At 42.4% G+C, this 11,370-nt stretch overlaps 1 protein-coding gene across 1 annotated transcript in view; it reads left to right on the top strand.

Annotated features, from left to right (window-relative positions):
• GLIS1 (GLIS family zinc finger 1) overlaps nucleotides 1–10,289 on the top strand; it is a 201,371-nt gene extending 191,082 nt beyond the window's left edge. Inside the window, exons 8-10 of the mRNA XM_026086952.1 lie at nucleotides 127–311; nucleotides 6,765–6,932; nucleotides 10,153–10,289. Of these exons, the coding sequence (XP_025942737.1) occupies nucleotides 127–311; nucleotides 6,765–6,932; nucleotides 10,153–10,289 (490 nt within the window). The remainder of the gene's footprint in view (nucleotides 1–126; nucleotides 312–6,764; nucleotides 6,933–10,152) is intronic.
• The last annotated feature ends 1,081 nt before the right edge of the window (nucleotides 10,290–11,370 follow it).

The following is an 11,370-nucleotide window of genomic DNA, read 5'->3' on the forward strand; positions in this document are numbered from 1 at the left end:
AATAAAATTCATACCTGCAAAATAAATGTTTCCATAGATGGGGAGCATGGAAATAGGAGCCTTTCAAGTGTTTCATTTTCCCATTTTTGTGACATGATAAAGCTTTTCTACCTTTTCTTTTTCTAGGCTTGCTCCCAACATAATCTCTCCGCTCGTCAGCCCACTGAAAGCATTAGTGCCCCCGTCCCTGCTGCAGAAACATGGCTCTCCACCGTCGCACAGCCAGTCACCAAACGGGCAGCAGTTTTCTGCCGTACCAAATAAACCCTACGCTCCGTTTCAAAACCAGTCTGTACAGCAGGGATCGCAAGGTAACTTTTTTTTTTTAAGCTTTCCTAACTCCTAACCGGGGAAGAACAACTGACTGCTGTTGTTGCACTTTCTGCCAATACCGCCTTATTAAGAGACTGACAGTGTTTCAATGGGAACTCCTAGTTTTAGAGTGTTTTGATTTATACAGGGTTAAAATTTTCAGACCACTTCATACCATCATGTCTTATTAGGATGCGGGAAGCTATCGCAACAACAGATTTATTGCTTTTATTCGGTGCTTTTTTAGRACGTGCTTTCAAAGGTCCTTATGAGAATAAATTATGCCCCCAAATAGCTCTGTGATTTAACAATGCAGTGAAATATTTAACCCTGCCTCACTCTTCGAGCGTCAGTAGAGGATTCCTCTCCCCACTCAGGAGCTGTCTGCTAGCTGTGCGCCGTGTCTAACTAGTCACCCACCTCCGGTTAGTCTGGAGAGGGTGATGCAGCCAAAGCAACGTCATCTGGTCCTGAAATAGATGGGTGCAGCACACCCCAGCGTCCGTCCACTGCTAGGGAGGCGCTGGGCCATGAGCTTAGACAAACACAAGTTATTTTGCTATTTAGTATTTGGAAGTTTAGCATATGTATTGCTCCATGTAATAGTATCTGTAAAGGTACTTTGTAGAACTGTCGAGGGCCGGTTTGATTTGAGGACAGGAACGAGAGCAGCTATTTCACTGCTTAATTTAAGACATTTTTCTGAATTCCGAATTGCCTGGCCTTTTTAATAGGGAGCTTATTTTCCTATCCCAGAGTTCTGTTGTGGGAACTAATTAATGTTGCTACAATTTTTGAGGTATAAATTAGCAAGCGATATTATTATCACAGACTCCTCCAGTAACGGGAGCTTGCATATTTAAGAAATGTGTTATATTATCCAGATGGTACGCTGCTTACGCGTGGTAAATACTCACAGTAAAGAAGTGTGCAGGACATCTGTCTAGTTGCAAGTATAACCAAGCATATAAGTTTGTACAGGCAGATAACCAGTTTTTTGAAACTCATTTCACAGCTGTAGTATTATTTGTATAAGGTCATTTTTGGCTGGGCAAAGTATCACATGTGATCAATTCACCAGTGGGCAGAAGAGGAGGTTTGCTCTCTCTGAACATGCTCTAAGGCTTAGTTTGAAATGCAGGATTTCAGCACAAACCCAACGGCAGAGCACRGCTGTAATGGGGTTCAGCGTCCCAACAGTTCCCTGTGCCCTTTGGTCTCCAAGGSGTATTTTACCTCTAGTTTGGGTCAAATAACTTAAATACTCTAAGGTTGCTTGCCTAATTTTGCTCTTTGGTTGGACTGACTTTGTCTGAAAAGCTAAAGCATATTATATTAAATGATTTGTGCTGAAGGAAAAACTAACTCAACCTGATGCTCAACAGATTATTCAATTTAAAAAGATTAACTCTGTGAGGGAAAAGTGGCAGATTTATGATAGCATATAATGATATATGATTATGTTACTATAATGAGCTAAATAACTACAAACCACAAGAGGAAAGTTTAGCAGCTCATTATTATGGCAGAAACAAATGCATAGACAGAACAAGTTTTGAACCACTTAAATAAATTGACTTTACTCCTTAAGAAAACCRCATTTCCTTTTGCATGAATTGTTGCTTTCTAAGTGTTATGTCGTGCGGTTTTGAAAAAGCAATAATTTTCCACGTTGGCCAAATGTTGAAGTATTATTATAAATTCATTATGGAAATGGTCATTCCAAAATCAATTTTAATTAGCAGCCTTTGAAATGAATTGATCTGTAACCTGTACCTAGCTCTACTTGCCCTAAGCCTTTTTTGCAACTCGATTCATTAATAGCACACTTTTGTAATGGAATCTGTAGTAACCTGGGGGGCTGAATTTTTGCTGAAAAGGGGAATACTATTTAACTCTGGCTCTAGAACTAGGCATCTCTATAGAAGCGTATAAATATTGTGATTCTGTAATTTTTAAAAAAACAGCAAGCATCAGCAAGCTGGTAGCAGAAATACTGATAATGAAAGAATAATAAACTGACATTATTTATATGTTTAAAGCTAGTCATAGTAAGATCACATGGAAATTATTATATGCTGAAAGAATTTGGCAGGCAGAGGAATCCTGCAGTTATTTATACCTGACATGGTTTCATGTCAGAAATTTTATGGAATTTGAAGAGCTTGGTTTTATTTGCACATACATGTAAATGACATGACTTAACAAGCTGGCATTTAATAGACATATTCCAATTATTTGTTCATTACATCATTCATTTTAAAACTGCTTGAAGTTTTCTAGGTTGTGCCTTAGAGAAATAGAGGCAGCCAGTGCACTGTGTGAAGTGGCTAACTGCAGCTTTTCTGTCACAAATTATTTCAAAGCAAAATTGTAGCTAAATGTTATGTTTGGAACCCAGTTTATTCCTTTATTAACTGTTATATTTCTACATCTACTGCACATAAAACATTTAATAGCGATCATTTAAGTGACAGGACATTTAGTCAATTCTTCATTTGAAAATTAACCTCAGAAAAATTGATTTAAATCAAACAAACTGAAGGAAAACCTGAAATCCATTTGGAAAAAAAATATCAGTGAAGCACTAGTTGCCAAATTGGTGCTACTACACTTGTGCTCTCCTAGAAGGAGCAGCCATGTTTGCACCAGACAAGCCTTCTTGATTACTTCATATTTTAACCACTTAAGGGAGTCTTTTTGAAGAACTTGTAAAAAGTGCTCCATGTTTAGCTTTCTCTAATCAACCATATGTGGTTGTTAATTAAACCATTAGTTATGGGATTTTAATCACATCTTAGCGTCTAATTCTTTCTGTGCTATGCGTGAAGGGGGCAATCCATGCAGGACAGCATTTCAGAAAACCTGAAGGAACCACAACTAAACAGAAGGAACCCAAAGCACCTTCCTTTCATACTGCACCTTTTGGAAATGTATACATTGCAGGAAAGCTCTGGCTTGTATTGCATATGCATATGCAAATCAAATATTATACTGCCTGCAAGCAGCAGGTTTCATCTCCTGTGGTTGTATGAAACGAGTAAAATCCTATCTGGCAGGAGCAACCATTGCTGCAAAGGTCCTCGTGGCTGCTTCAACCTCACATGGTCCTGGGCCTTTGCGCCTTTTGTCTACTGGCTTTGGTTTTCAGGAGCACTCGCCATTTAAACAAGCTGGCAACCTGCCCTTTTTATTAGTGCAGAAGATCTGYGAGGCTCCGATCCTCCGGAGCCGTGCCAGGCCAGGGGCCTGAGCCATCTTTGGCCAAGCAGCTGCCTTGCCCCACGCCTTTCAGGCTGTTCCTCCCCCGGCCATCACCATGCCTCCTTCTACACACATGGAGCATCTTCTGCACTGTTCCCCAAAGCCTCTGTCCCTGCCCTGATAGCGTCCCACTGACTCAGCCTTTCTAGAAATCTAATGAAAAGGAAGTAAACCTTCAATATGTTACTCAGGTCAAAAGGATTAAAAGTAGCGTTTTTAGTATCATGGTTTGCTTTACCTAACCAATATTCTTGCTGCAACCTTTCCCTTCCTCCCTCCATCCTTTTTCTTTAGTTTGCTACCAGCCTTTCTCACATCTGCAAGCACACTAGGACAGGAACGATGTATTTCTCTTGGGTTTCCTTTGGGAAGTGCTTTGCAGAAACTTGGGCCTGGTGAATGCAATAGTGCAATATTGCTAGTGTTTTCTTACCTGGTCTCCCCTCAACGGACAGTTCCCATAACACTTTCTATGCTCTGCCTTTTCTGATGATCACTCAGCGGTGCTGACAAGTAGACATTGTAACTCGAAGGAGAATTTGGTTGCTTATGGCAGCTCTTTTCCAGACTTGCGATTTTGAGGCAATTCTTCTCTGCCTCAGCTGTTTTTTCCTGAGCAGCTAGAGTATAACTTAAAGCACTTAAAAGAAGCCTTACCCATAGGTCTTGAGAAACCCCTGGATCCAGCTAGTTTCAATCCAGTTCTGTCATGCTTGGCTATTCTCTGCTTTTCTGAGCCGCTGTGCCAGTGCTGTAGATCATATTTAATTGATTTAACAAAGGCAGGCTTGGGAGCATGACGAAAGGGCAGCAGTTATAGAGAAAGAGAAAATACACGTCATGCCTTCCCTAGAAGTGATATGTATAGCAGACATTCTGGAAAAGGTTCAGCTTTTTCTCTAGCAAGGCATATAAAGTGCTCTCTGCAACCAGTTATACCTCATTTGAAGCCAAGTGTCCCATTTTTTTCACTGCTCATCTAAAAAGGATATAATATTTTTAGAAGGCTTACAGCAAGGAGTTCATGTTTTGTAAACAGAGAAGTCAGGATAATTATCAAAAGCCAATCAATAAAGCACTGTACCTAAAACCACCTCAAAAGATGGCTTTGCTACCTCTTGTAAGAGCTCTTTGGTTTTTTGAGCCAGTCTGTCCAGGCATTAAATAGAGGTGCTGTCTATTTATTCCAAGGAAGGACATGCATCATTTAATATTCAGCGTTCCAACTTTCTAGGCCTTCTTCTACAGAGCAGCGAATATGGACAGCTCTGGTACAGCGTGCATAGTGTCTTTATCTAATATAGTCGTCCATTAGTACTTCACCAATCATGGGCATCAACAGTTTCGTTTTTTGTGGCAGAGGCTCATAGGTTCTCAAGAAATGAATCAACTAATCCCTGCACTTCCAGCCAAAGCACATATAAAATTGTGAAACTTCAGAGCAAATCTTTCACCACTAGATGAGTTCATTGCATTTCTGTTAAAGAATTGCCTCACTTAATCTGATTTACTACCACCCTAGAAAACACGACCAGAATTAACAGTCAGACCCTGAGCTTTACCTGATATTATCTACTTCATCAAACTTTGGTACTAAAGAGAGAAGGCAGAAAAAGACAGGAGATTTTTCTTAACAGGAAAAAGCTTATACATTCAATGATTTGCAAAGGGACTAATTCTGCCCTTTACTCTGGTGATAGGCACAGCTATTACATTACTAAATAAACAGACTGAATAGCTGCACAACTGGCCCAGCAAGCCAAGCCTTCAGCGGGCGAGTGGAGCCGTGCTGGCTTCGATCAGCTGAGGAGCCAGGTTTGCCCCCATTTGGCTGAACTACCTGGAGCTTTTGTGGCAGTTCCTTGGGAAATGTCAGTCTAACTGAATGAGAATGGGGAAGAAAGAAACTGCCCCATCCTTTTCCTGCCAATTAGAGAAAAATCCTGATGGCATTTTCTACTAAATTTTAAGCTTGACTTAGTTTACTTAAGTTACCTGTAAGAGAAAGAGCATCATTTCAGAAGGGACCTTGACGAGCAAGTGACAGACCTTGAGAGAAGCTAAGAGAGACAGTTAATCTGAATGTGCAATTAATGTGAGATGCACCTGGAATCCTAATCAGGAAGAGGTTATTGGGGCAAGAGGAAGAAGGAGAATTAAATCAGGCCATGTTTGGCATTAAATCTTGAGGAATGCTTTGAGATCAGCCTTGTGGGAGCAAAAAACATCTTCTTTTAGGATGTTGGCACAAACTCGTAAGTTGTAAAATTCCTTCCTTGGCATTTGATTTGTCCTTTACTGCTAAATATCTTTTGCTGTGTCCAGTTCATCCACAGCTTCTGCTGGCAATATCCAAACTGCTGGTCTGCTGGTAATAAGATATATATATATATATATGTATATATGTATAAAGCAGGAGATGAGAAATGCAGGGAATGTGGAGCAGAAAAAGTCAAACATACCCCAAAAGAAGCATGACTGAGGCAGCCAGAGACCATACAGATTTCTCTTGGCACCTTTTGGAAACAAGAAGAGCCTCTGACTGAACCCAAAGTCTTCATCTGACATCCATCTGGCATCAGGCCTGCACCTCTGCTTCAGTTCTCCTTGCAGACTCTGGCCCCATGTGTTCAGTGAAGGGTTTTCATTTGAAGTAAGAGCACACTGAGAAAGGAGAGGCTTAAGGTACTCTTAAAGGTAGTTGGAATAACTAATACTGTCTCCAGCAGTGAATAATGCACACCGGATGGGAAAAGGCTTTACTCCACTGAAAACAAAGCAGTGTTTTTCATTAAAATACTGCATTGTTGTATTAAAATTAGCAGTAATTCATTATAGCCGCATTCCCTTAGGAGCTGAGCATCCTGGACCTGATCCAGTGAAGTACTTACTACTTAGCTTTGAACACAAGTGGGCTGTTGACTTCATTCAGGCAGTGTCTTCAATTGCTTGAAATTAAGCACATCCTTGAGATTTTTGCTTGATGGGGATCACAGTCCACAGCACCTTGTGGGACTGAGCCTGATGTAGGTTTTGTATTATTGCACCTTACAGAATAGCATGATCATTTTTCCATAGTTAAAACTGAGCAACTAAAAAAACCCACAATAGTAATGAAATACTGTGACAGAAATGGAGCTAATACCATGGCAGTAGTGCTAAAATGTGTGTGCAATCTCTGTTTTCAGGTTACCAAGGCAGCTTTCATTCAATACAAAACTGTTTCCACTACGGCGACTGCTACAGACCAGTGGAGCAGCCTGTTGCCGGTGACGTGCTCCCGGGAGACTCCCACTGCTTTGCTCCCCTGAGGCAGAACGGCTACCACTTACTCAATGCACCTTTAGCTTCCACAGGTAATTTATTCTGCCTATAAAGAATTACCCTTATGATATTTTTAGCAGGAGGGGGGAAAAAACACATTTTTACATCAGCATTATTACAAAAATATGTTTGTGTTAAAAACTCAGTCACTGAAACTCATTTGCATCTATAAAAATCCCACAAGGAAAGCAAATTTGTTTTCTTTAATCCTTCTGTGTTTGGCTGATGGACAAATTCTCCTTTTATTCTAATGCTGCATGTCACAGGGAATATTCGCCTACAGCATAGCTGACAAACCAGACCCTTCTCACCTTTACTGCATGGGCTATTCGTTGTACATCCCTTCAGGTACGCTCAGGCAGGCTCTTACAATCAGATCCAAGTCGAGCTAATAGTTAACAAAATTCTGGAGAAAATATTGGCATCAGGGACTTCCTATCCACCTAAGAATAAACGGATGGTTTTGTCTTGCAATACCGATGTTGACAAAACAGAAAGTCACTGCTTTGAGAAATGTAGCTAAAAACATTAATTTGTTCTTTTCTGTTTGGAAGAGTGCTGCTGCACGTTCATGGCAACTGTATTTTCCCATTTAGCTACATGATGTAAATTTTGCAATGAGTTATTATAGCTAGATGACTAAAACAAATATATAAGTACTCATTTTTACAGAGGACTTTTTTCTACTTTTAAAACCACAATTAAGAATTGGTAGAATTACCAAATCAAACACAACATTCTCCAAGGTTTGTCAGAGCCATGAAACACTACCATTTGCTGCAGTCTTTACTTACATATCTCAGAGAGATTTTTCTTCATGTCTGGATTCAGGAGGGTACCTCAGTTAAGGACGATACTGAAAACATATGTTTAAATGCTTTTTGAAATGGGGCTTGAGTCCGACCACAAAATTAGAGTTGACTTTCCTGTTTGTTTTGTATTAAAGGCGACTGTGTTGAGCGAGATGTGCATGCATTTGTCTGGTGTTCCATGCTAGAAATTGTATGCATCAGTGACCAACACAAGGGAGATGTTTAAGCTGGAGTTTTGACTTCAACTTTGAATTCTTTTGTGTTATTCATAAGTTTGATGTTACTAAAACGTAGGGTTTTTTTCATGTTAACATCAAATTTCAAGTTTGGATTGACAGATTGCAATATTTAAAGAACAGACTAAATAAACTTTCCAAAAGAAATTGTAGGCACAAAGAATAATGCTATGGCAAGACACCAACTTCAACAACAGTTGATTTTTTTTCTGTCTGGAGCTAAAATATTATGAAATGTTTCTGTGTAATATTTTTGTTTTTAGAGTAGTTATTGAGGTATGCAAATACTTAGAGGCTGAAACATAAATATATATGAAATATATAAATCTTATCTCATCTCTTTGTGTAAAATAGAGCCATTCAAGTTTGCGAGATTCATCAAGGCTATGCATTAATTTTTTTTTCGGGATTTTATAGCCCCATTAATATTAAATGAGATCTCATCTCACAGGAATGCCACATGTGACTGGCAAACAGCTGTTCCATGAATCACATTAACAGTCAATAAATTTTTATTTTCTGTTCAGGGCTTTGGATAGTTTACTCTATCTGGAATCTAATAATGATTTCTGGGGTGAATGCTTGTCTTGGGTTTTGTCCATCCGTGGCCGTGTATCCCCCCCGTATACAGGCTCATCAAATGGAAATTAGCATAACATAAACACCCGCAAAACTTAGCAAAACCCTGCTCACCCCGCTTGCAGCGACACACAGCGCTGGGCGGCTCGACTGTCGGAGATGCTGGCTCTACACTGCGTGCCCGGCAGCAGAGTTTGATCCATAAGCTAACAGTAAATTAGTATGTCATAAGCAAATGCAGAAGCAGAAATAAGTACAGAATTTGATCTCTAATACTTACAAACACGCCTAAGATCCCTTTGATTAACTTCTAAGGACTGAGCCTACGGTTCTTTGAGAATCGGGGCTGGCTGTGCAAGGCCACCAGGTCAGTCTGTCGCTGCCGCGGCTCCACGCAGCCGTGGGGGCTCGGGTTGGCCTGGGGCAGCCTCATGTCAGCCACATGCAAACCCCGCTTGCCTTCAGGACTAGACAGGCTGAAGAGGTGAGGGAAACGCTGAAGAAGAGAAGAAACATTACCCTCATTTTGCAAAGGGGGAACTGAGGCACAGAAGGACAGAGCGGATCCCCAGCGGCCCCCAGAGCCCCTCTGTGGAGCGGAGCCCGGGGCCCCAGTCCCAGGGCTTTGACCATCCGGCTGCACGGACACTTGCAATTCATGTCACTGCGGTTCATTAAAAATGAGTCCAGCTGGGCTGTAGTAAAACGGGCACATGCCTGTGAGCCGTGGCTGGCCAGTGGCAAAAGCAGGGTGAGGGAGAGAGGGGCACAGCAGGGAATAGCCATGTCCTTTGGGCCAAGCAGTGACGCTCTTGCTTTGAGGGACGCTGCGGCAGTGCAGCTGCGGCAGCACCTGGTGGCCGGCCCAGCTGGACCTTTCCAGGGGGCTCCGCGGCTCGGGGAGGGTTACGGCAGCTGGGAAAGTTTCATGTTATAAAAGGAAAAGACRAAGAGTTTCTTTCCCCACCCATAACAGCTCTCCAGCAGCCTGGCAAGCACCAGGCAGATGGGGCAGGCGAGGAGCCAGTGGCACAGTAAGCTCTGGTGGGCCAAGGACAAGGTGCTCGGCCACACTCCTTTCTCCCCCTTTGGAGAGGGACGGTGCCATGCCTGGCCACCGGGCAGCTTCGGGACACACGGGCACACCTGAGTCCAGATGGCCTCGTGTCGGCCCTACATGGGCATCCACAGGACCCAGGTCCTCAACCTCAAGAGCAGCTGGGAGACACATGGGACATTTCCCTAAAGCCATTAAAAGGAAAAACACACAACACGAGAGGACTACATCACTTGCAGCGCGCAGACTAGGCTCCTTGCCCGTTCATTGTTTTGACGCCCTGTTCAGATAATAGCTGTAACGTCCCAAGAGAGCTGTGCTCCGATACTTGCACTTCGCTTGCAAATGTGTAGCTCCCCGCAGAAATGCATGGGAGACTCATACACCATGACACAAATGCCCACGGAGATCGGTTTGTGCATCTCCTGGGTGAGGCTTTGATGGTAAAGTCTATTGTCTTTTCATTAACGCTGGGCTGTGCGGCATAACCCCCGGCCTCAAACCCTGCCTCCTTCCTTATATGTACTGCGGCACTAAATCATGTCCATGCGACTTGTCACGTTTGCAGGCTATGATGCGATTTCTGAAGCACAGTGTGTGTCGGAAGACATGGTCTCCAACGGAACGGATGAAAACGGATTCTTCCAAAACGGCGCCTTTGATCATTGCTTGAATCACATTCCCTCCATCTATACAGACACCTAAGAACAGTGCCGGCCTTGTTTCCTTTATTATACCTATAACTGTATATGTAATAACAAAGATGTTGTTCAAGTACTTTTATTTAGTCTGTATCCCTATATGTGCTCATTTAAATAAACACCTCACATTTACCAAACCATTTTATACATGAATAGTCTGTGTAAGGTACTATTGGAACCTGTTCCTTTGCTGTGGCACTTTGAAATTCATGCTTTAAGGGAAGGAGGAGCAGTTGAAGCAGCTTGTTTTGTAAGTTCTCTCAGTAAAGTGTAAATGTAAGTTATATAATAAACTTGTAAAGAAGGGTGTTTTTTTTTTCTGAAAAGTATGTTTTCAATTTCAGAATGTTGGTTCCTTTAATCAGTTTTCATTTAATTCATTGGTCTTTTTTTTTTTTTTTTTGGAACTAAAAGGATTTTTTTAATCACAGACCTCATGTATATAAAGATCTCCATTTGCTCGGCTGGTTTTATATTTTCAGTTTTACAAGAAAGCATTAAAAACTGGAAACAAGTGTCCTGTCGTTTCTGAACATCATCAGTCTGCCTGATAAACCTTAGTATTACATTCTTAAGATGCCTGACAATGATTTAAACCAAGTGGGGACACTTTGGTAACTGAAATTAAAGCAGCCCAAGCGTATGTGGGGCAACCAAGGAGCCTGCGGCCTTTCAGCGAAAGGGCCGAGGGCTGGCAGCGGGGGGCGCAGGGCGCGTGGCATGGAGGCTCCCCGGTGCCCGCGCCGCATCCCCGCATGCCTCGCCAGGAAAAATTGAACGCAGCTGTGCTTGGCTTTCTGCCTCCGCAAGAAGCCACGTGGCCCGAGGCCGATGCACGAGCGGTAGCACGCTCGCTTGCGGCGCCAGCCACGCGAACGCTGAGCATGGCGCGACTCACCGGGCCACCGTCTCCCGAAAACTGGGCGGCCCAGCTCATGCCAAGCACAGACGCGTTAGAATTGAGCTCCTGGAAACATCTCCTGGAGAACAGTAAGGAAAACAATAACCAAGAAAATAATAATTGTTATCATTTGTAATTCATTGCTAGCTGTGCTCAATAAGGTGCAAGCAGCCTAGGAGAGCTG

This window comes from Apteryx rowi, unplaced genomic scaffold, assembly GCF_003343035.1.
Source record: "Apteryx rowi isolate R43461 unplaced genomic scaffold, aptRow1 scaffold_7, whole genome shotgun sequence".
Taxonomy (NCBI): domain Eukaryota; kingdom Metazoa; phylum Chordata; class Aves; order Apterygiformes; family Apterygidae; genus Apteryx; species Apteryx rowi.